Genomic DNA, 25615 nt, shown 5'->3' with positions numbered 1-25615 from the left:
GGACTTCGGAACAAAGACTTGAAGAAAGTGAGGAAGCAAGCCATTCTGAGTTTGACAGAGAGCAAGGAATCTCGTATGACAAGAGCAGAATGGAAGTAAGGGTTGCCTGGGCACAGCAAGGAAGGGGAATTTGCAAATCCTGTTGGACCTTGTAAGCAGTTTTAAGAACTTTGGCTTTTATTCTGAGTGAGGTGGGAAATAATTGGAATGTTCTAATGGAAGAATGGCATGGTTCTGACTTGTATATTAACAGATTACTCTGATTATTGCATGAAGACAGACAGAAATGGAAGCAGGGAAACCAGTCAGAAGGCTGTCGTAATGCGCCAGGCAAGAGTTGGGTGTTTGGATGCAGAACCTGGGAGCCCTTGCTGGAGCACTGTTGCTGAATAGGCATGGATGTCTGGTTCTTAGGATGTCATTCGGAAGCAGCAGAGAAAGTGATTCGGCTCAGCCCTTCTGTTGTGGTAGCAGCGGAGTCTAGCCCTCCGTGCATAAGGAAGCAGGGGTTCAGTAACTTCTTAAGTGGCTTTTTACAAATTAGTCATCACTTATTTACCCATAAGAAATCTTATACAATATTGTTGCTTTCAATAACCTGTTTTTAATTCAGTAACCCAAAAGGTCTAAATGTGGTCTTAATTGTTGTTATGGCTGACTGTTAAGGCCATTATTTTCTTAAATAAATACTTAATGAATAAGTTAATATGATTTAATCTTTGTTTAGGAATTTGCCCAGTATAACCTTGAATAACTCTTTCTGGTTTGGTAATATTTATTAGAACTTACTATAGAGCAGGTAGAAATACCTTTTTCATTTTTTTCATTCAATTTAGACTTATCCTTATTTTTCTATAATGATACTTTATAAAATACTGGGTACCTGCAATAAGGAAAATATAGTTCTAGCTGCTAAGTAGATTACAAAGATAATCTTGTTTAGTCCTTATCCTTAAAAGAATTTAGAGTTCCCCATACTATAAGAGAATACATCTTTTAAAGGAAAAGATATAAAGGTTAGTTAGACATAGCATCTAATGTTAAGGAACTTAACATTTTGGATATCAGTATGTAGACAAATAAATGATTACAGCACGATTTCTTAAGTAGAGAATGTAGTGCTGTAAAAGCACAGATAGGGGAAGCGGAGGGAAGATCATTTTATTTTATTTTTTTTAATAGATCTTTATTGGAGTATAATTACTTCACAATACTATGTTAGTTTCTGTTGTACAGCAAAGCGAATCAGCCATATGCATACATATATCCCCATATCCCCTCCCTCTTGAGCCTCCCTCCCGCCCTCCCTATGCCACCCCTCTAGGTCGACACAAAGCACCGAGCTGATCTCCCTGTGCTGTGCGGCTGCTTCCCACCAGCCAACTATTTTACGTTCGGTAGTGTATATATGTCCATGCCACTCTCACTTTGCCCCAGCTTCGCCTTCCAACCCCATGTCCTCAAGTCCATTTTCTGTGTCTGTCTCTTTATTCCTGTCCTGCCCCTAGGTTCTTCAGAACCATTTTTTTTTAGATTCCATATATATGTGTTAGCATACGGTATTTGTTTTTCTCTTTCTGACTTACTTCACTCTGTATGACAGACTCTAGGTCCATCCACCTCACTACAAGTAACTCAATTTCGTTTCTTTTTATGGCTGAGTAATATTCCATTGTATATATGTGCCACATCTTCTTTATCCATTCATCTGTCGATGGGCATTTAGGTTGCTTCCATGTCCTGGCTATTGTAAATAGAGCTGCAATGAACATTGGGGTGCATGTGTCTTCTTTTTTTGTTGTTACAAACCCGCAGTTTATTGTTATATTGTTGCTTTAAACAGTCACATGCATTTTAAGAAAAGGGAAACAGTCTTTTATATTTACCCATAATTTGGTTCTTTGTTCGCTCCTGATAAATCTGTTTGCATCTGCTATTGTTTCCCTTCCATCTGAAGAACTTCCTTTAGCATTTCTTTTTTTTTTTTTAATTAATTTATTTCATTTATTTATTTTTGGCTGCGTTGGGTCTTCATTGCTGCGCACAGGCTTTCTCTAGTTGCGGCGAGCAGGGGTTACTCTTCGTTGCGGTGCGCAGGCTTCTCATTGCAGTGGCTTCTCTTGTGGAGCACGGGCTCTAGGCACGCAGGCTTCTGTAGTTGTGGCGTGTGCATGTGTCCTTTTGAATTATGGTTTTCTCAGGGTATATGCCCAGTAGTGGGATTGCTGGGTCGTATGGTAGTTCTATTTTTAGCTTTTTAAGGAGCCTCCATACTGTTCTCCATAGTGGCTGTATCAGTTTACATTCCCACCTGCAGTGCAAGAGTGTTCCCTTTCCTCCACACCCTCTCCAGCATTTATTGTTTCTAGATTTTCTGATGATGGCCTCATTGTGGTTTTGATGTGCATTCCTCTAATGATTAATGATGGTGATGGCAGAGGAGGCAAGAACATACACTGGAGAAAAGACAGCCTCTTCCATAAGTGGGGCTGGGAAAACTGGACAGCTACATGTAAAAGAATGAAACTAGAACACTCCCTAACACCAGACACAAAAATAAACTCCACATGGAGTAAAGACCTAAATGTAAGGCCAGACACTATAAAACTCTTAGAGGAAAACATAGGAAAAACACTTTTTGACATAAACCACAGCAAGATCTTTTGTGACCCGCCTCCTAGAGGAATGGGAATAAAAACAAAAATAAACAAATGGGACCTAATGAAACTTAAAAGCTTTTGCACAGCAAAGGAAACTATAAACAAGACAAAAAGAAAGATCATTTTAAACCAGACTTTGAAGAACAAGTGGGAATTTTCTTGGGGGTGGGGCTGGCGTATGGTCCATCTGTGTGAGCAAAGGCACACAACAGATGTTTAAGACACAGTACTGGCCCTTCAGATGGGTCTTACCTACCGATACTTAATGTCACTCTTAATCAATAAAAATGATATTTTCTGACCTCTCAAATATGTGATATGCCCTGTTTATAACCAGTTAACCATTTTGCATTAATTACCAATGCTTTTATCAAAGAGACCATTACCACCTGAAAAGGCAGAAATTTTCTAGGGGTAAGCAGAAATAACAAAGGGGAAAGTAAAAGAAAAAACATTAAGTGCTGGAAAGGAAAGAGGGAAAGATGGGTAAGAAAAAAAAAGATATATGTATATGAAACAAATAATAAAAATAAGTAGCAGAGTGGCTTGCTGGACTTCGGGTCTGAGGAGGAAGCTAAGATTCCTGCTTGGGTTTCTGTCTCTAAAGCCCACGCTCTTGCAGTGCACCAGGTGGGCTGAAGTAACAAAAGTGAATCTTTGGAGCCTGCAGTTGCAGGGTTCATGGGGACACGAAAGTGTGCCTCTGAACTTTCCGAAGATCATCGTTCAGTCTTTTCTGATCCTCTTTTTTATTGTTCACATTGCTGTGTATAGAAAACATTATCTATCATTACTTGCAGCGCAAGAGGCTTTTAAAGTCATTTGCTTAATTGTAAGTTACGATTCATCTGATTCCATTTTATGTAAGGTTGAATATCTTAAAATTCTTTAGATTATTTAATAGTATTTACTTTGTTCCCTGTAAGATCAGATTTATTTGAGAGGGTATGCCTCTTATTTTATGAAAAATGGGAATTGATCCTGGTGTTTTGATGATTAACTCTTAAATTGCAACTGAGCCTAATGATTATAAATATTCTATGATATAAAGAAACTTTACCCTCCCAAGGTGTCAAGCTAGTAAGTGGTCTTCACACACAGCTATTTCCTTTTCTTAAAATAATCTTTTAACTCCTGTTCTAGCTTAAATGTCACTTGGCATTAGTGAAAGTGATACTGTCCTTGAAATCCCTTTCCTATTTATATTTCCCATTAACACATTGTTCTTTTCCTTCACAGCACTTATCACACTTTACAGTTTATTTTTAGGGCTGTTTTATTAGTGTCTGTCCTCCCTACTACAATGTCAGGAACCGTGCTGTTTTATTTACCATTGTGTTCCCAGGAGAGGCACATAGTGGGCAGTCAGTAAGTATAGACTAAGTTAATTAATGAGACGCTTAAGCCCAGATGTTCTGCCCTGTATCTCCACTTGTTGTCCTATACCAGCATTTCCCAAACTGCATTACAAAAATTCTCCATGAGCTATTAATGGATACTTTCTGAAAAAATGATTCTGTGGTCATAGATTTGGAATGACTGAACCCTCCGTCATGAGCAACCACAGTTTACATTGGCATGTTAAAAGCTTTCATTCCAAAAGTTTAAAAATCCAACATTCTCTCTTTTTTTTTTTTAACTGACAAACTCATTATTGGACTACCTATTGATAATTTGAAATTGAGTATTCCAGTGAACACAGTTTGGGAAGGCTGGCTTATTCAGTGCTGCAAGTAGATGTATTTAGAAGTTTCACTGACAGATATTATCTTCCAGGAACATCTGGCATTTTATATAATTGTAATTTAGGATCGGATCATCTTAGTTATTTAGTCAAGGCATTCAATAAGTAATTATTGAGTTGAATTCATAGCTCATCTTATTCTAATTTATTTCATGTAATTACTTGGCTTCACCATTTCACAGCTTCCTACTCAAAGCAAAAATTTCATTTTCACTTATAATTTAATGTTACTTTAATATAATTTAATGTTTTTTTATTGGAAATAGATGTATATAGTTTGGGGTTTTAAAAATACATTCTTTACCTGGAAAGCTGCAAGTGTAATGTTTTACTCTGGAACTAAACTTGACTTAAATGGGAAGGGTTTTACTGAACTAAATAGTGTCTTTCAGAAATTACCTTTGTTCTAGAAAATCATGTAGTGAGATGTACTCAAATATTTTTTGTCAGAAAGAATTACAAAGAATTTTAGAAAATAAGGGAAATAAAGAAAATTATAGAAGACTATTTCAAAATTATATCACCAGGAGGTGATCTGTTAACTGTTTGGTGTACATACTTTGAAACTGGACACATATGTGTGCCTGCTTGCATCTGTGTGGTGTGTGTGTGTGTGTGTGTGTGTGTGTATGTGTGTGTGTACATACACAGATACCTACATACATATTCATTTATTCAACAAATAATTAAGCACCATGCTTTGTACTCGGCACTGTTTTTGGGTGGTTATTTAGCAGTAAACAAAATAGACAAAAATCCCTGCCCTCACGATGCTTAGATTGGGGTGGGGAGGAAGGGTGACAACAGTAAACAAACCAAGGGTATGACATGTCAGAGGACTGTAAGAGCTTTGGAAAAATTTAGCAGTGAATAGAATAAAGGGGCATAGAGAGAAGGATTGTTAAATACGTGTTCAGCTACTTTTAGACTTTTTCCTATATTTGTGTTCAGTTACGTCTTTTGCTTTTAAAAAAGATTAAATACAAATATCCTGAACATACAATTTTCAGATCTGTCTTTTTACTTAATAAATTGATGGGTTTTTCCATTTCATTAAATATTATTCTGAACCATTTAAAGGCTATGCATGTTCCATTTTCTAGAATATGGTCCGTTTTCTAGACAGCAGCCAGGGTGACCTTTAAAGTCCTTCAGCCACTGTCGCTCTTAGTACAAGGACAAATCCTTAGCATGCCCCATGTCCCTGCGTGATTTGATCCCGACGCCCTGTGCACCCTCACTCCCCGTGCTCCAGCCACACCGGCACCTGTGTGTGGTCTCCTTCCCATCCTCGAGTCTTTGCACATACACAGGGCTACAGTAAATAGGAAGGTTTAAGGTTATAGTTACACACCAGTTGTTGAGGAGTGATTTTTAAGGCTTAGAAGAACATATTTGTTGTATATTGTACACATCTTGGTTCCTTACGTTCCTTATGAGGAAATTTTGTCAAATATTTTATAAAACAAAAAAACACATGTAAGATTTTTTTAAAGCAGTATTTACTATAAGATTGATAAAAAGTTTGATTTCACGATTCTAGAAAAATGGATATAAAGATAAGGAAGTCTTTCTACAGAATGCTGCTAACACTAGGTAGAATATGAATGGTAACAAGCATATGGTAAATCTTCAGCTTCTCTAGTAATGAAAGGTACACATTTGCTACCATGTTTTAGGTAGTTAGTGTGTCTCAGGCATTTTATCTTAACCACAATCCCATATGGTAGGTACACAGTGTACATTTATAGGTAATAAAACTTGCTGGTATGAATATCTTGTCCCAAGTCCCAAAGTCATGGAGCTAGTAAACCGTGGAGCCAACATTCAAATCCAGAGCAAATTACAAATCATGATTACAAGTCCTGATTCTGATTACAAATCATGTTCTTAACCACCATACCATAGTGCCTATAAAAAATCTAAAGCCCTTAGTGGTCCCACTTCACACCTAGAAAGTAATTTTCATTGTGGTTCATCTAGAGAAATGAATGAAGTAGCCAGGAAATTTCTGAAAAAGAATTGTGAGGAGTGAATTTAGTATCTGGTCAGCACTAGATAATAAAATGTAGTCTGAGGCTGCACTTTTAAAAACACATTAAATACTAGCATAGGAGGCAGTTGAGTAGAGGAGGGCAAAAGAACTTGGAAATACTCCCAAGTGCAAGTGGAATTTCTGAGAAAGGGACATTTTTAGTCATTAAGGGGAATAGGTGATTTTATGCATGACGTTCATATACCCTTTGAGGTGGCTTGCTATCTCTCCTTATACAAAAAAATAGATAAACCGTCTCTCACATGTTCACCTACACAGAGAAATGCTAATGGATTCAGGACAAAATGCAAATGAAGAATGTAGTGTGCCTCGCTCCCCCCGCTCCCTCCTTGAGTTTGATGTAAGTAGGGGGCGTAGGTCACAGAAAATTTCTCTCGCTCTTTGAGGGTATCTGAGAGGAGAAAAGTACACCTGTGATTGATTTCCCAGCTGGGGCTCAGAAGCACCCTGTGTCCGAGGGCACAAGGGCCAGTACACATGCCCACAGGCTTTCGGAGTCACCCCTCCCGCCCCTTCACACTGAGTTTCTACCAGCTCCCAGGAGCCACAAGGCAGCCTGAATCAAAGATGAGTTATAAAAATGAAAGGTTTTGTTTACACACCCTAGTTTGTGACTATACGATTTATACCTGTTACTAAGGGTGACAGAATCATAAAGGAAAAGGTTAATAAATTTGACTAATAGAACTTTCCTGCGTGGAAAAAATACTCTAAACAAAGTCAGAAGTCAAACTTCAGGAAAATAGTTGTCAATTTTATTACATGGGGGCTAATTTCCTTAATATTGAGAAGGAAAATAATCCACATATTTAAACATCAATGAGAAAAAGAAAAGCAGCACTTTTGAAAATGAGCAAACAGCAACACGTAAGGGAAGAAAAACTCATTGTAAAGAAATTAACCTAAAATAACAAGATGGGTCATTTTAAAATTGAGAAGAGATGTTAAGGAGTTACTACAAGGAGTGGTAGGAATATGTGCTGTAACTTCATATACCCTTTGAGCGCTTCCGTCTCTTGTCCTACAGATGCTTTCACGGGCTCACAAAGGTGTCTCATATATATAGTAGTACAGGATTGGTTTTTGCAGCGTTCAGGGAGAAGGATAGGCATTTAAGTTGCTTCCAGGGTTCTTTCCCTATCAATTCGTGTCTGGTTAAATAAGTTACGGTACATCCACATAGTGGAATACAATGCAGCTGTTGCAAAAATGGTAGTGAAAGTATCAGGATGGAAAAATCTCCAAGGTATGTCGAGGGACCAACGCCCTAGGGATAAAGCGCTGTATGTTGCGCAGCAGAATCCTAGCTGTGAATTGATATATACGTATATATAAAATTAACAGAGGCTACTTATGAAGGCTGGAATTTTTTGTTTTCATACTGTTGGAATGTTTTTCATCCCTCAACTTGTATTTTATATACAGTATTTTAAAAACTAGCTTAAATTTAATGAAATGTTTACCAAAATTCAATGATGATGGGGTGGGTGAGAACAGATATTTCTGTGGCAGCTGGTAAAAATCTTTCTGTGTGTCAACTCAACCAAAGCTTATTTTGAGCACCTGTAACATGCCAGGCATTGTACTAAACATTTAATACACATTTATCTTACTTAAATCTCCAACCATCCGTGGAAGATTCTATTTTTCTTTTCCTGGAGGAAACAGATTTAGAAGAATGCAGTGTCTTGCCAGGAGTCAAACTCTGGAGCCTTTGCCTTCAATCTCTGTACTTTACTACCGTTCAGAAAGGGCTCTGGAAATTCAGAAGAAAGGTTATTACTCGAGACAAAGACCCGGTTTGAATCTGTGTCAGCTTCGTGAATGAAAGATGGAGACAATAATCTGTACCCTTCTTTGGAATGATCATATTAGTTGATTTGTATGACATTTATGAAACACTGTATGAATAAGCAATTAGAATCGATAAAATATTTTTTATACATAGCCTGCTTTCGTCATACAATACGTTCGAATGTTTTAACCCTCTTTTTTTTTTTTAATTCATATACACTTGTAATGTAGGAATCTTCTGATTTTTTAAAAAAATTTATTTATTTATGGCTGTGTTGGGTCTTCGTTTCCGCGCGAGGGCTTTCTCCAGTTGCGGCAACCGGGGGCCACTCTTCATCGCGGTGCGCGGGCCTCTCACTATCGCGGCCTCTCTTGTTGCGGAGCACAGGCTCCAGACGCGCAGGCTCAGTAGTTGTGGCTCACGGGCCCAGTTGCTCCACGGCATGTGGGATCTTCCCAGACCAGGGCCCGAACCCGCGTCCCCTGCACTGGCAGGCGGACCCCCAACCACTGCGCCACCAGGGAAGCCCTTAACCCTCTTTTTAAAAAAGTCTCATCTGTAGAACGCAAACTTTTTTTTTTTAATTTATTTATTTATTTTTGGCTGCATTGGGTCTTCATTGCTGCGCTCGGGCTTTCTCTAGTTGCGGCGACCGGGGGCTGCTCTTTGTTGCGGTGCGCACGCTTCTCATTTCAGTGGCTTCTCTTGTTGCGGAGCACGGGCTCTAGGCGCATGGGCTCAGGAGTTGTGGCGCATGGGCTTAGTTGCTCCGCGGCATGTGGGATCTTCCCGGACCAGGGCTCGAACCCGGTCCCCTGCATTGGCAGGCGGATTCTTAACCACTGCGCCACCAGGGAAGTCCCTGTAAAATGCAAACTTTAATAACAGTTTTGTCAGTTTTCGGAATCTTTTGTATAATTTAACTCTCAATTTCGGTGTAGTACCTCTTCTTAAATTGCGGAAATATACAGTGTATGTAACCAACTCTTGTTTCTATTCAAATTGTTTTTACCAAAACTGTATTGTTAGCATCCTTGCAAGGCTACTAAAATCCCTCATTTTAAAAACAAATGAACACCTCTTCCTGAGGCTGTATGTTCTGTTTGCTGGTTTTTTAAAACGTAGCTTACGTCCTTTTCCGTCTCCTCAGGAACACCATCTTCAGCGGGCTATCTCGGCACAGCAGGTGTATGGCGAGAAGAGGGACAACATGGTTATTCCAGTCCCGGAGGCGGAGAGCAACATCGCGTACTACGAGTCCATTTACCCCGGGGAGTTCAGGATGCCAAAGCAGCTCATTCACATACAGCGTAAGTAATTCCTCTTTTGGTAGCTGTACTTTGCAGTCTCTTCTTCTGTAACTCTCGACAGGTTTTTATCAGTTTGGGGCCATTTTCAGTACCCATTTCACTGACCGGAACCAGCTTGAGAGTTATTAGAGCCCATTTTCACCTTTTATAATTGTGCTTGAGCTCTCTGCCTGACAGAAAAGATAGCATTTTCATCCTAGATTTTTAGCTTCATCTCAACATGGGACCTTATGCTACTGGAGATGAGTGGGATAAAGAATATACCTTAGATGTAGAAATCATTTTATTACTCTTCAGAAATAGTAATGTTAATTGCCTTAAAGAATTTCTCAATAGAAGTCAGAAGTCAGCAAACCTTTTCTGTAAGTATTTCAGGCTTTGTGGGTCGTTCAGGCTCTGTCACAGCTATTTTACTCTGTGTTCCAATAAAACTCTATTGACTAAAACAGATGGCAACCCAGTATTGGCCTACGGGCTGTAGTTTACCAACCCCGTCTGTGTTTCTACTAATTTTTTTCTTTTTTGGCCGAGCTGCGCGGCTTGTGGGATCTTAGTTCCCTAACCAGGGATCGAACCCGGACCCTTGGCAGTGAAAGTGCTGAGTCCTTACCACGGGACCACCAGAGAATTCCCCTAATTTTTAAAAATTTAGCGTTTTTAACTGGTAACTTGTCTCACTTGGTACTGATAGGCTCTTCATTGGAAGTGATCCTTGGATAGCTAATCACACTTGATGATGAACAGCTGAGAGCTTGTAGACTTAGGGGAATATAGTTCATTCACTCAGTCCCCAAGTAGTGGACAACTTAAACACATAATTGAAAGGTTACTAAGGTAAAATTGCTACAGCTTTCATTGTGGTCTTGCTGACCTTTATCATCAAGAGGTTTTTCCAGGGGCCTGCCTCAGCTTTTTCTCAGGACAATATAAATCTGTTTTGTTTTTATTGTTCTTTCTACGGACATAGAGAAACTAGCTTTAACCAGTTTCCAACTTATTAACTACTTTTCTGACTCATTTAACCTCTCTCCATATGATCTAGTTCCTGTCCTGGATTCTAAGCATTTTTTTTTTTTTAACTATTTCTTGAATATGAAAACTAAAAGTAAACATAATGCCTGTATTGACTCTTACCAGTTCTGTATTGGCATTTGATATTTTTAACTTGTAATGTTTTTTCATCTTTACCTCTGACTTGTACCTAATCTTACTGACTTCCTTTAGAAAAAAAAGAAATTTTTCCAATTTATTAAAGGCTACTTTGAAGTGAACCAAACAAGTGGCATGTGTTTTCTTGCCCACTCACATGTTTAATAACATGTAAGACACAGACATTGTAAACAATTTTGACCAATATTAGGACGTAAAAATTAGTTCTCTGGAAAATCATGTCAGTGTGAAAGTTCCAGAGCTGATCCTTCCTCTACGTGTTAACTAGAACCACATTGCATTCCACAGCCACAGGCTCTATTATCTCACGAATACAGGCTTTTAGGTTAAAGCAGCATTGAGCAAGATAAAATTACATTAATCAATTTACATTGTCATTACTATCAGGAAAAAAAAATTCGAATGCATGTTTTACAAATAGTTGCTTATTGATGACCAAAATTCACAAACCACATTTTATTCGTAGCTCATGGATTAAATTGTGGTCAGAAGAGTCAAAAGGGACTGTATTTAAAAAGGAATTGACTTTGCTGACATTGTAATCAAATAATAGTAATTAAATGGGAGCAGAATTGTAAATTATTTGGGAAAAAAATTTTTGCATCAGTACAAATTTGGAAAAATGTATTACATTGGAATGTTAATAAGCTAAATTAGTGTTAGCTGCCTTTGGATTTCTTTTAACATTTTGTCTTGGATGATTATAGATTCACAGAACATGTGAAGCCTTGTATAATCACCACCGCAGTTAAGATACTCAATTGTACCATCACCACAAGACTCCATCTTGTTGCTCCTTTAAATGCACCCCTAGCCCCTGGCAACCACTGATCTGTTCTCCATCTCTGTAATTATGTTTGTTGATGAAGGTAACAGAGATGGAATCATGCAGTATATATCCTTTTGAGATTGACATTTTCCTCTTAGCATAGCCTCCTTGACGTTCATCCAAGCTGTTGCATGTATCAGTCGTCCTTCTTCCCTCTTGCTGAGCAGTCTTCCGTGATCCACGTGCACTGCATGTCTCACTGCTCACCCACTGAAAGACATTTGGGTAGCGTCCAGATTTTAATTATTGATATTCCAAATAAAGCTGCTATGAGTGTTCATGTACAGATTTTTTTTTTTAAACATCTTTATTGGAGTATAATTGCTTTACAATGGTGTGTTAGTTTCTGCTTTATAACAAAGTGAATTAGTTATACATATACATATATCCCCATATCTCTTCCCTCTTGCATCTCCCTCCCTCCCACCCTCCCCATCCCACCCCTCCAGGTGGTCACAAAGCACCGAGCTGATCTCCCTGTGCTATGCGGCTGCTTCCCACTAGCTATCTATTTTACATTTGGTAGTGTATATATGTCCATGCCACTCTCTCACCCTGTCACATCTTACTCCTCCCCCTCCCCCTATCCTCAAGTCCATTCTCTAGTAGGTCTGTGTCTTTATTCCCGTCTTGCCACTAGGTTCTTCATGACCTTTTTTTTTTTTTTCCCCTTAGATTCCATATATGTTAGCATACTGTGTTTGTTTTTCTCTTTCTGACTTACTTCACTCTGTATGACAGACTCTAACTCCATCCACCTCATTACAAATACCTCCATTTCATTTCTTTTTATGGCTGAGTAATATTCCATTGTATATATGTGCCACATCTTCTTTATCCATTCATCTGTCGATGGACTCTTAGGTTGCTTCCATGTCCTGGCTATTGTAAGTAGAGCTGCAATGAACATTTTGGTACATGACTGTTTTTGAACTATGGTTTTCTCAGGGTATATGCCCAGTAGTGGGATTGCTGGGTCATATGGTAGTTCTATTTTTAGTTTTTTAAGGAACCTCCATACTGTTCTCCATAGTGGCTGTATCAATTTACATTCCCACCAACAGTGCAAGAGTGTTCCCTTTTCTCCACACCCTCTCCAGCATTTATTGTTTCTAGATTTTTTGATGATGGCCATTCTGACCAGTGTGAGATGATACCTCATTGTAGTTTTGATTTGCATTTCTCTAATGATTAATGATGTTGAGCATTCTTTCATGTGTCTGTTGGCCATCTGTATATCTTCTTGGAGAAATGTCTATTTAGGTCTTCTGCCCATTTTTGGATTGGGTTGTTTGTTTTTTTGTTATTGAGCTGCATGAGCTGCTTGTAAATCTTGGAGATTAATCCTTTGTCAGTTGCTTCATTTGCAAATATTTTCTCCCATTCTGAGGGTTGTCTTTCCGTCTTGTTTATGGTTTCCTTTGCTGTGCAAAAGCTTTTAAGTTTCATTAGGTCCCATTTGTTTATTTGTGCTTTTATTTCCATTTCTCTAGGGGCTGGGTCAAAAAGGATCTTGCTGTGATTTATGTCATAGAGTGTTCTGCCTTGTTTTCCTCTAAGAGTTTGATAGTGTCTGGCCTCATGTACAGATTTTTGAGTGAACATAAATTTTTATTTCTCTGGCTTAAATACCGTAAGAGTAGTTGCTGGGTCATCCATTTTTAGTTTGACAAGAACGTCTACACTGTATCCCAGAGTAGCGGTACTGTTTTACATCATCATCAGCAGTGTATGTATGATCCAGTTTCTCCTGTATCCTTGCCAGCATTTGAGGTTATAACTTTTTAATTTTAGCCATTCTAATAGGTGTGCAGTGATATCTCATTGTACTTTAAATTTGTGTTTCTCTAAATGGCTAATATGTTAAATGTCTTCTCATGTGTTTGCCATCTATACATCCTATTTGGTGAAATCATTGCACAGATCTTTTGCCCATTTTCTAATTAGATTGTTTAATGTTGAGTTTTGAGGATTTTGTTTTGTTTATGTATCCTAGACACACGCCTTTGTCATATGTGATCTGGAAATATTTTCTCCCAGTATATAATTTGTCTTTTCATTCTCTTAACAGTTTTTCACAGAGCAGAAGTTTTTAATTTTGATGAGATCCATTTACCAATTTTCCTCTTACAGATCATGATTTTGGTATCAACTCTAAGAATACTCTTTGTTTTGCTTGGGGTCCAAAGATTTTCTCCTATGACCTGTTCTAGAAGTTTCACAGTTTTACATTTTACATTTTAAAAAATTTATTTATTTTTGGCTGCGTTGGGTCTTCGTTTAGTTGCAGCAAGCGGGGGTTACTCTTCTTTGTCTAGTTGCAGCAAGCAGGGGCTACTCTTCGTTGTGGTGTGCAGGCTTCTCACTGCGGTGGCTTCTCTTGTTGTGGAGCACAGGCTCTAGGTGCACGGGCTTCAGTAGTTGTGGCATGTGGGCTCAGTAGTTGTGGCTCGTGGGCTCTAGAGCGCAGGCTCAGTAGTTGTGGCTCACGGGCTTAGTTGCTCCTCGGCATGTGGGATCTTCCCGGACCAGGGCTCGAACCTGTGTCCCCTGCATTGGCAGGCGGATTCTTAACCACTGCACCACCAGGGAAGTCCCTACCTTTTACATTTAAGTGTGTGATCAATTTTTAGTGTGAGGTTTAGGTCACGGTGTTCCCCCTGCCCCCATTCTGAGTATCTAATTGTTCCAGCACCATTTATTGAAAAAGTGATCCCTCCTCCATTGATTGCTTTTGCTTCTTGGCCAGAAATTAATTATGCATGTTGATGTGTCTCTATTTCTGGCTTCTGTATTCTATTCCACTGATTTCTGTGTTTTTCCCAAGACAGTACCACTGTCCTGATTACTGCAGCTATATGATAACCCTTAACATCAGGGAGAGTACTTCCTCCTTTATTTTTCTCCTTCAAGATTGTTTTGGGTATTCTAGGGCTTTTCCCTGTAAATATTACAACAAGTTTGTATCTGCAAAGAAGCCTGCTGAGGTTTTGATAGGACCTGCGTTTAACCCTATAGATCGTTGTGGGGAGAACTGACATCTTTTCTGTGTGTCTTCCAGTCCTTGACCACTGTGTGACCCTCCAAGTATTTAGGTCTTCTTTGATTTCTTTTATAAAGTTGACACTTAATAATTTTCATCATAGAGAGCCATGGTTTTTTAGTACTTTTTTTTTTTTTTTAGATTTCTACCTGTTTTCTTTGGAACAATTGAAAACGGTATTGCACTTTTGATTTTGGTTTCCACTTTTTCATTGTCTGTATACAGAAATGCAGCTTAATTGTATGTTGAGCTTATGTCCTGTGGCCTTAACTGAAATTACATGTTAGTTCTAGGAGATGTTTGCAGATTCTTTGGGATTTTCTGAATGGAAAATCATGTCGTAGTCTGCAAATAGAAATGGTTTTGTTTTTCCTTTCCAACCTGTATGTCTTTAATTGCTCTTTCTTGCCTTAGTATAGTGGTTAGAACTTGAATATGATTTTAAAATAAGAATGGTGAGAGCAGGCATCCTTGCCTTGTTTCTGATCTTAGAGGGAAAGAATTCAGTCTTTCACCATTAAGTATTATGTCACCTGTAGGGTGTTTTTTTTTTGTAGTTGCTTCTATGAGATTGAGGAAGTTCCCCTGTATTCCTAGGGTACTGGGAGTTTGTATCATGACTGTTGAATTTGTCAAATGCTTTTTCTGCATTGATAAGGCCATGTGATTTTTTTTTTTCCTTCTTTAGCCTTTGATATGATAGGTTGCATTGGTTGGTTTTCAAATATTGAACCAGCCTTGCATACCTGAAATAAATCCCACTTGGCTGTGGGGTATTATTTTTTTCATACATTGTTGGGTGGGATTTTATTGAGGAGTTTTGCATCTAAATTCATGAAAGATATTGGTTAGTAGTCTTTTGTGTGTGTGTGTGTGCTCTGCCTTGTCAGGTTTTGGTATCGGGGTAATACTGGCCTCATAAAACAAGTTGGGAAGTGTTCCCTCTTATTTTCTGGAAGAAATTGTGTAAAATTGATGTTAATTCTTTAAAAATTGGTATTGGCTTTTAGTATACTACAATACACAAGAAAAGGCTAGTTATACTGTAAATTTCTGCAAAGTTAAAATTGAATCTTGAATGCCAGGTGGTCTAACAAGTTGCTTGTGAAGGGTACATTGCCTTGAATTATGTATGTAGACTGGTTCATTTCAATTCTCATAATTTCTATTTTGTAAAACTCTTAAACTAATTTACACAAACTGCTCCTTGGAGTTTTTAAGATGGTAATTCGTATTGCCTAAAAAAGTAATGATCAACACGTTCGAGAATTATTGCCTGTTATATCCTCCTTCCACCCCCCAGAGTTACAACGCATATTACTTATAGGCTCTGGGAATCTTGCAGTTAAAAAAGAAAGTTTTAACCCAGCATTTTCCAAATATATTCATTACATGTTATCTGTTAACATTTCATTGAACATTTATTTGGAAAATCTCAACATTTTTCTTGTCTTTAACAGGCTTAGGGAAGAGAGCATAATTTTCTCCTGTCAGAGCTGTAAAGCAAGAAACCTGTATTAAAACCATCATCCCCTTCTTATAGTTCCAAACTGTGGTTACTTTCTAAACTATTTCAGAGTGCTATTCAACATCTCCTGCTCCAAAGGGTCTTAATGTTGTTTCTCTTTTGATTGGTGATCTGGAAGGCTTCTGGATTGTACAGCTAGGACTTCTCCTTTCCTATTCATGCTGGCAGAAAGGACAAAAACAGTTCTGACCAGAATAGGCAGGAACAATTCTCTCTCCCCCTTTCCCTTGCGCTTGGGTCTCAAGGTTCTCCTGTTAATCCTCAAAGGAAATCTTTTTTTAACAGGCAGTCTTGGTGTATATTTGAATATGTATATATGTGTGTGTATAGATACAGATCTGTGCATTTCCAGTTCTGTCCACTGGTAGAGCCAAGAAGCGAAAAATATTCAGTAGCAATAAGCACACCTAGCACCTATTCCCTGATCTGTTCCCCACTAAATAGGGCCAAGAATACGCAGAGAAATGGCTGATCCCAGGGCTGGGGCAGGGTAAGTACAAGATAAACCTGGAACATCTTGTTATGCCAGAAATTAAGAACTCACAAAAATGGCAGAGGCATATCCCAGGGGGACATAGGAGTTTCCACTGGCTAATTTGGGGACATTTTAAGCAGTGGAATAATTGGGTACAAGAACGACTTATAAACATGGAAAAAGTAGGAATTCATGAGTCCATACTGGTAATAAGCTGTGCTAAATGGGGGAGAAGTGTAGTCTTGTGGTTTTACAGTACAGAATGCCAAGAGCTGAACGGTGCTGTGGGAAGGGAGCGCTGGAGAATCATCTTCGCACTAAGCGCGACCGAGATTGAGCCGCATAAGAATCGCCAGTGTGTGCTCACTGGAAGGGGAAATTCTCATGAGGGGCAGGACACTTCCGTGGCCTTGAACTCTCCCCACAAACTGCTCATGAGTTACGGCGGCAGGCGGGGGCGGCAGTTATACGGTGGGGTAATGGGGCAATATCTTGACTGGTGGCCACAGTTATGACCACTTAGGAGAAACAGATGAACATCGTGTGCCTCTAGGTGTGAGACCCTGGGAAGGACTAAGAATAAAGTCGAGTGGTGTGGCAGCTGAGAGAGTATAAGCTAATCAGAGTGGGGAAAATCCCACAGACGCAGAGTGAGCGACCTGCTAGTAGTGGGAACGGTAATACTCCTGAAACAGACATCGTCAGTGTCCTAAAAGACAGCGAAAGGCTGTGGAAATGTTCCAAAGTAAAGGAGGCTAAAGAGACAGCAGTAAAAATAATACCTGATCCCAGAGTGGTCCTGTACTGTAGTGGGAAATGTTGTGAATTATTGGATCAGCTGGCAAAAGTGGAATATAAAGTTGATGAGTATACTGTGATTATGTGGAAACACACTCTGAAATATTTAGCAGGAAAGAGCCATTATGAAGGTAATTTACCCTCTGGTGGCTCAAAAAAATAGTCTGTGTGGGATGTGTATATGTGTGCGATGTGTGTGTGTATATACACACGGAGAGGGGAGAGGACGCACACATGCAAGTGATAAAGCAAATGGAGTACAATTTTAACAGCAGGTGAATCTGGGTACAGGATATGCAGGTGTCCCTTGTGCTGTTTTTATTTGGAGGCTTTTATAAGTTTGAATTTATTTATAAATAAAAAGATTAAAAAAAAATAGATCCTCGTAGAGCCTCCTTTTTTTGTTACCTCTCAGAACAGATGTATCCTTTCTTTACGCCCTGAATCTGAAACATTACATTCTCTCCTTCCCTTTCCCCGTTATTCTCCTGGTTCTGCTTTCTCACAGATAAAATACATAGCATCAACCAACCATGCAGATACAGCAGAACTTTATCTACAGAGGACTTCATATGTGGGATTTCAAATCTTTCAGATCTGGGATTCTCTGTTTACTCTCCCCAGGTACATTCTAGAAGTGACTCTGTAGTTTATAAGTATAAAGAAGTTGAAGAATTTCATGATGTAGCTCGCCAGTGATCGCCTTTGTCTTCTTAGGTCCAAGCAAGGATGTCAAATACCTACCACCCCACAGTAAATACCACTGTTACGATGGTCTTTTCTGCTGCCCAGAATTTATTCCAGGGTCTTTGCAAGTAGATGTTACCAGTCATGGGGAGCTAGTGCTTGAGCGGAAACCTGTGTGCCATCCCTGCTGTGGGAAGTTTCTCCTCAGCCTTGAATAGTGTGCCTTCCTTTCCATCAGGAGTTATATTCTGTTCCCAGTCTACATTTTGGGCCATTTTGTGGACCCAAATACCCTTTCGCTCTTTGCTGCCTGTAATTTAAACATGCTGCTTGGAGTTATGGACATACCTACCTGTGCACGCTTAGTCTGAGCCGTAATATGGCATTTGTTACGTAGACATTTATATGCATTTCACCTCTACTACTGGACTCTAAGCACAGGGGTTTGTACCACTTTGTGTCTCCTTTAAAATAATCTAATCAATTTACGTGTACTGTTGTGTTCTTTTTATGAGGTTTATTTTCTGTAGAATTTTCTCCTCCATCTTTATAGAATACTGTATTTTGTTTAGCCATATACATATCTGGGTTTATCTCTAGCAGAATGTTTTAAACGGAGTCAGCTTCTGCAGTATGGCTCCCCTTGTTTTAACAATCATTGGCTAACTAGGGCTCACTGTAATTGGTAGAACTCAATTAGAAGAGGCAACTCATTTGCCTGTTTCTCTTTAGGCCTTGTTTTCTGCGCTCAGTAACATGGCCCAGGAAATTTGAAAATACTCCTGTTTCTAGAACCATGATACATACGTTACATCTTTATCAGCTGCAGCTGAGCTGTCAGTTGGACATTTGGCTGAAGCCAAATTACACTTCAATCATTGGCTGTGGTTTTTTGGTCAAATGAAATCCTAAAGTGAGTTTTTACATGTTAGTGTTTCTCTAGGGTTTTAATATTTTATATCTGAACAAGATTTGGTTCTCCTCATATGTGAAGGTCTTAGATGTGTTTGCATTAACTAAAGAAAAGCTTCTGGTAGAGGCAAGAGCAACCTCTCAGGTACTTGCTAACTTCAGTGGCAAAGACATGGAGCTCCCTAGGGTGGGACTCTTCCTTTCCCATCTCCATTCTGTTCCTTAATTTGTTGGATGTGACTTGTCACTGATGATATAAGGTATGCCAGAAGTATGTCAAGTGTATTTTGATAGTGCATAAGTAAAGTGATACTAGGCAGGCTTGTTTCATTTTTATGAATCATTAAGCTTTGTAAATGTGATTTGCTCTAAAGAAAAATAAATTTTATAGTGGAGGGTGCCAAAGCAATGTATAAACAAGACCCTAAACATGTATAAAATACACCCTTAAGGAGGCAGAACATTGATAGTTGGTCCCTATCAGTTTGGTTTTCTGGATTATTGGATCACCACTCTTTAATAGAACTTTCAATGATGATGGAAATGTTTTTATAATCTGTAGCATCTGGTAGCAGCAGTAACCACTAGCCACATGTAGTACTTAGCACTTGAAATGTGGCTACTGAATTTTGCATTAAGTTAATTTAAATCTAATTGGTCACACATGGCTAGTGGTTACTCCACAGATGTGGATTTTTTTGGTTAGGGACAACACAACAAGTGTGTTTAATCCAGCAGTTTTAAACCACTTGGGAATCTCCAAAATCTCTGTTTACATAGCAACAGCAAACAGAATTAGATGGTGGAAAATCATTGAAGGGCCGATGGTGCAGGAAACATGGGTGCAGAGAGGGTAACGTATAGAGATTTTTATGAAGGATCTGAATATTCATTTATTTTAACTAGGAATGTTACAGAAGTGTGATACAGGTCAAAATGAAAATGAAGCATAGCGTTATAGTTCCACAAATATTCGTTGGGTTCCTATGGGCCAGGTACTATGTTAGTCTTGAAGCAGGGATGGCACATGTTGGGCAGGCAGAGTCCCCCCCCACCTGTTCCTGTCACAGACGTCACCACGCTGACTGCAGATGTTTTCAGGGTTTTTTCCCACTTGAATAGAGTCAAAATCCAAATGCTTTTCAGTAGAGTACTGCGTGCAGAGTTGGCGTACAAGATGAACATGTTTACTGCCTCTGCACTGATGTACAGAGATGGATAAGACACAATGCTTCCTCTCTGGGAGATCAAGCACATTCGAATGCTTAACAAATAAGATTGTAAAGTAAGAAGGGGCGTGACCTAGAAAAGGCTTTTTTGTGTGTTTTTTTAAATAAATTTATTAATTTGTTTATTTATTTTTGGCTGCGTTGGGTCTTCGTTGCTGTGCGCGGGCTTTCTCTAGTTGTGGCGAGCGGGGGCTACTCTTCGTTGCGGTGCACAGGCTTCTCATTGCAGTGGCTTCTTTTGTTGCGGAGCACGAACTCTAAGTGTGCGGGCTTCAGTAGTTGTGGCTCGTGGGCTCAGTAGTTGTGGCTCGTGGGCTCTAGAGTGCAGGCTCAGTAGTCGTGGCGCACGGGCTTAGCTGCTCCGCGGCATGTGGGATCTTCTGGGACCAGGGCTCGAACCCGTGTCCCCTGCATTGGCAGGCGGATTCTTAACCACTGCGCCACCAGGGAAGTCCCTTTTTTCTTAAACTTTAAGTGTGGGAAGCTTAGATTGTTTGTGAGTCTGAAAACAAAATCTTTCAAAAATCTTTCCTATTTCTTTAGAGATTATCCAAACATCTGTGAGAGGTTTTGTCCATGTATTCACACAGTAAACGATTGCTTATGGTTTCTTCTGTCAGCTTTTAGTTTGGATGCTGAACAGCCCGATTATGATTTGGATTCTGAAGATGAAGTATTTGTGAATAAACTGAAGAAGAAAATGGACATCTGCCCACTGCAATTTGAGGAGATGATTGACCGTCTAGAAAAAGGCAGTGGTCAGCAGGTACAGCTTCATTGTATATATATTAAGTGTGTGTGTGTGTCTATATAAATATCGCTTCCATATGGAAACAGTGTAATGCTGGGGAGAGGGTAAGCGAGCAGACTGTGGACAAGCATGGATTCATATCTTATCTCTGCCCATTACTGGCCTGTGTAATATTCAGTATGTTTCAATTTCTCTGTGCCTCTCCTTCCCCATCTGTAAAATAGATGGATAAACATTGCAGGATGGTTGCGAAAATTAAATAATTTATGTAAAGCGTCTAGCTCATGGTCTGACATGTACAAGGTACTCAGCATGTCTGTTGTTGTTAATGCTGTTATTTTGATTATTGTCATTTAACTTTAGAAGTACTTTTGAGCCTTTTATTTGTATTATGTGAAAATGACATAGTGATTTTACATTTAGCCAGTCAGTCTGCAGGAAGCCAAACTACTGCTAAAAGAAGACGATGAATTAATTAGAGAAGTTTATGAATACTGGATTAAAAAGAGAAAAAACTGTCGAGGGCCATCTCTTATCCCATCAGTAAAACAAGAGAAGCGAGATGGTTCCAGCACAAATGATCCTTATGTGGCTTTTAGAAGACGTACTGAAAAAATGCAGACTCGAAAAGTAAGAGAACCTGGGGAAATTTTTTTGTAATTTTTTTTGATGTAAGAAAATTTATTTATAATTATGAGTATCTCAGTATCTGAAGGCTGTGTTTTAATTTGTGTTTCGACAGACTTTCTATATATTGTAATGAAAAATATTAATTTAAAATGTCAGCCTTAAAATTCATTAGAGTTATTAATGATATACTTTAATGTTAATCCATTAAAAACCGTATTCAAAATTGATTTCCTGGTAATCCATGTTCCCTTTCAGTGTCTTTAAATTCTAATCTCACCCTTCAAATATATATATTCTTATATATCACTAGCTATACTCAGAATGCCAGTAGTCAGAAATGCTTATTGACATAAACAAAGCAAATTCCTATTTGCAGAATCGCAAAAATGATGAAGCCTCTTATGAAAAAATGCTTAAGCTGCGTCGAGATCTGAGTCGGGCTGTTACTATTCTAGAGATGATAAAAAGAAGAGAAAAGAGTAAAAGAGAGCTATTGCATTTAACACTGGAAATTATGGAAAAGAGGTAAAGTATATTTTAATAGCATTAGCAGCGTGATACCATTAGAATTTTGTGTAGAGTTAATTTGTGTCCTAAGCAATTATCTGTAACTCCAGAAATACATTCTTTTAATAATAGAGACTACTGAAACGTGTGCTATGGTGTGCTTTGTGTAATTTTACATACGTTCTTCTCTTTATTTTCACTTTTAAAGTGACTGGGTTCAGTAAAATTAAGTTATTAAGTTATGCCAGGTATTTACATTTTGAAATCATATTCTTTTGCCCTTACTTGAGTTGTGTGCAGGGCTGTGAGGGAGAGAACATTTGTCACTTCTAAAGTTTTTATTTTATTTACTAGATGCTACTGAATTTTTTCTTAACACTTAACTGGGCTTTTTAACAGGGAAGTATAAGAAGGGGAGAGGGCGAGGCCCATAATCTTACCACTCAGGTAATCCTTTAGCGGGAGCACAGTGAAAACGTCAAGCCTCACGCCCTGATTTTGTAGCCCCTGTTCCCAAAGAAAACCACTAATCAGTTTATTGTGATTCATTTCAGAAAAGTTAGTTTTATAGCCCAGGCAACTCAAATTAGCAGAAAGTTCCTCAGCACCATTTTAGGCATGAATTTCAACATCTCCACCAAATCTTTCACCAAAATTGCTGGTGTTAAAATTTAAACCTTTGTTTTGTTTCTCCCACAGTTATCTATTCATGGTGCCAAGATAAAGCTATAAGCCAAAAAGCAAAAGAAAGAAACAATAGGAATTATGTAATCTTTAGTTTTAATAAGCATTCAGCAAGTAGTTTACCTGCAGTGTTACCTTAGGTCTAATCAGGGTTTGTAGTTATAGCTCAGTTAGTTAGTAGTCGTCACGAGGATGAGTACTTCCTGAACTAACTTTTTCGACGTCCTTTCTTTGCCATTTCAGGTATAGTCTGGGTGACTACAGTGGCGAGATCGTGTCTGAGGTCATGGCGCAGAGACAGCCCATGAAACCTGCTTACTCCATCCCCGTCGTCGCCCTCACCAACAGCGGCCAGTTCAAACACCAGGAAGCCATGGACGTGAAGGAGTTTAAAGCTAATAAGGTGATAAAAATTTCTGTGGGCAGTAGTAGCTGATCATGTTGAGTGGTATTTTATCACTAGATTCAGAGTGAAATAGAAAAAATATGTATATAAACCCTACCGTGAAAGCCAGCTTTTGATTTAAGACTGGCCTGTGGATATAGCAGTAGAACTTGTAAAGAGAGATACCTTACAGTTTAATAATTAACTTTTCTTTAAAAACCGTAATGCCATAAACTGCATAAAACTTGGTATAAATATTTATGTCAACCGTGATACCTGCCATGATCTTTTTCTTCCTAACAAATATCATTTCTGCCTCTGATCTTTCTTGCCTGTTGCCTGTACCTCAAACTCATACTTCTCCTAGCCTCTGCCCTCACCTGCCATACATATTTCTGACATACAGTGTGTTCATTGCTCTGTCACTCTTGCCTCTGTGTTTTATTCCCGTGTTGTTTCTCTATTTAATGATTTCGTATCTTTATCCTCTAAAACTGCTCACAATTCACTTTCATTGTTCAGCTAGCAAGTCCTTACTACTCTTTATTTTTTTTAATATCTCAGCATTATGGATTTATTTTTCACTATGTTCACAGTTATCTGAAGTTTGCTTTGTGTATATGTTTTCATTATTACTTTCCCAATATTGATTTGTTAATTCTTTAGAATAAAGACTAGACATCCCTTTTTAAAAATTCTCTCCTAGAATTTTCATAGAAAATTAAGAAACAGATACAGGAGCCAGCAGTAAAGACTCATTGTTGTTAAAGGATTTCAGCAGCTGGAGAACTTCTGTTCTCTTCTTTTACTTGATTATGATTATGTGTAGGTTGTAGAAACATATTCCTGTTTTCACAGAGACCAACCTCTAAGACTTTACAATAGAAGGTGACAAAATGCCAAGGGTCTTGTATCTCTTATGAGTGGGAATGCCTTCATTTTAGCAGTAAACTTATTTTTAAAACTCCCCCCAGACTTTCAGTTTGTTGAACATGGTTGCTAGTGTGTAATTCGTGACTGTATTGCAGCCAGATAAGGCCGACCTTACCCGACCTAAACGTAAATATGAGAAGAAGCCCAAAGTCTTACCTCCGTCCGCTGCTGCTGCCCCTCAACAGGCCGGCCCCGCCGCGCTGCCCGTCTTCAACGCTAAAGACCTGAACCAGTATGACTTTCCCAGCTCGGACGAAGAACCTCTCTCCCAGGTGAGTGGAAGGATTTCTGATTTCTCATGAACGCAGAGGAGGAATGGAGGAAGGCACATGTTCTGACTCACTTCCTTTTATTTCAAGGTTCTGTCTGGCTCTTCGGAGGCTGAGGAAGAGAATGATCCCGATGGTCCTTTTGCTTTCCGTAGGAAGGCAGGCTGTCAGTACTATGCTGTAAGTTTCCGGTTCTCTTTTTAAGTAACAAACTGTTTACCTGGAGCTGACAAAACAAAAAATAATTCAGATTTTTCTTTTTAAGCCTCACTTAGACCAAACTGGCAACTGGCCTTGGACCAGTCCTAGCGACGGAGGGTTAGGGGACGCGCGATACCGCTACTGCTTGACCACCCTGAGCGTGCCCCAGCGGTGTATCGGATTTGCGCGGAGACGGGTTGGGCGCGGTGGAAGGTAAGGCGTTTCTGTGTTCCTAGCAGAGGGATGTTTTAGCTGGTGGGCGATGGCATCTAAAGCTTAAAGTGAGGTGATCCTCCTAAAGAGCTCGTTTTGTTCCTGTCTGCTATTCTTAACTGATTTTTTTGACTGAGGTACTTCACCACTTTATTACCTGTTTCTTATACAACCGTAGCTTTTAATGCATAACTAATGGTTCCCTAATGGATCTGCTTTTCTTTCCAAGATCGAAAGCCTCAGAGATAGATGAAGGCAAGTGTAAATCAGGATTACAAAAAATCATTTTAGGAGTTCTGGGAGATATTGAGAAAAAGGATTAAGTAAGCTAGGAAATGTCATATAACTGGTACACTGAGTTAACTAGTCAGTGGACAGGCTCCAGGGTCCATGCAGGACCGGATCTTGACATCAGCTCGTCAGGACGCCGGCCCCTGTTGAGACCTGATAGAGCCCTTCATGCTCCGGATGCCTTCATGTGCGAAGTTGTGTGTGGGGGCGGGGAGGAGTTGCAGAACACATGAAAGCGAAGGAAAAGAAAGACACTCGTATAATATTAGTGAAAGGAAATTAAAAGGCAAAACAGATAAATGATCAGGGTGCTTTGAGGAAGAAAGCTAAGGGTATAATTTACGGTCAGTTAATGACTTGTACACGTTTCTTTTCATTTTTGAATCTTGAGGGCAGTTATGATCACGTCACCGTTAGTTTAGAATTATCCAGTCACTAAAATACATTTTATTGAGCGCTTTTTCAACCCCATCATTATGTTGACATCATAGTAGTGAAAATCCTCTACATGGGCT

The 25615-nt window shown here is 39.1% G+C and overlaps 1 protein-coding gene across 4 annotated transcripts in view; it reads left to right on the top strand.

Annotated features, from left to right (window-relative positions):
• EPC1 (enhancer of polycomb homolog 1) overlaps positions 1 to 25615 on the top strand; it is a 101674-nt gene that overhangs the window by 62346 nt on the left and 13713 nt on the right. For all 4 annotated transcript variants that reach the window (XM_059909935.1, XM_059909927.1, XM_059909920.1 and 1 more), the window contains exons 2-9: positions 9406 to 9565; positions 20857 to 21002; positions 21411 to 21617; positions 21994 to 22142; positions 23052 to 23211; positions 24222 to 24398; positions 24486 to 24575; positions 24661 to 24809. In XM_059909935.1, coding sequence (XP_059765918.1) covers positions 9406 to 9565; positions 20857 to 21002; positions 21411 to 21617; positions 21994 to 22142; positions 23052 to 23211; positions 24222 to 24398; positions 24486 to 24575; positions 24661 to 24809 — 1238 coding nt within the window. The remainder of the gene's footprint in view (positions 1 to 9405; positions 9566 to 20856; positions 21003 to 21410; positions 21618 to 21993; positions 22143 to 23051; positions 23212 to 24221; positions 24399 to 24485; positions 24576 to 24660; positions 24810 to 25615) is intronic.

The sequence above is a fragment of the Balaenoptera ricei genome, chromosome 2 (assembly GCF_028023285.1).
Source record: "Balaenoptera ricei isolate mBalRic1 chromosome 2, mBalRic1.hap2, whole genome shotgun sequence".
Taxonomy (NCBI): Eukaryota; Metazoa; Chordata; class Mammalia; order Artiodactyla; family Balaenopteridae; genus Balaenoptera; species Balaenoptera ricei.
This window is presented reverse-complemented; position numbering and strand designations above follow the sequence as displayed.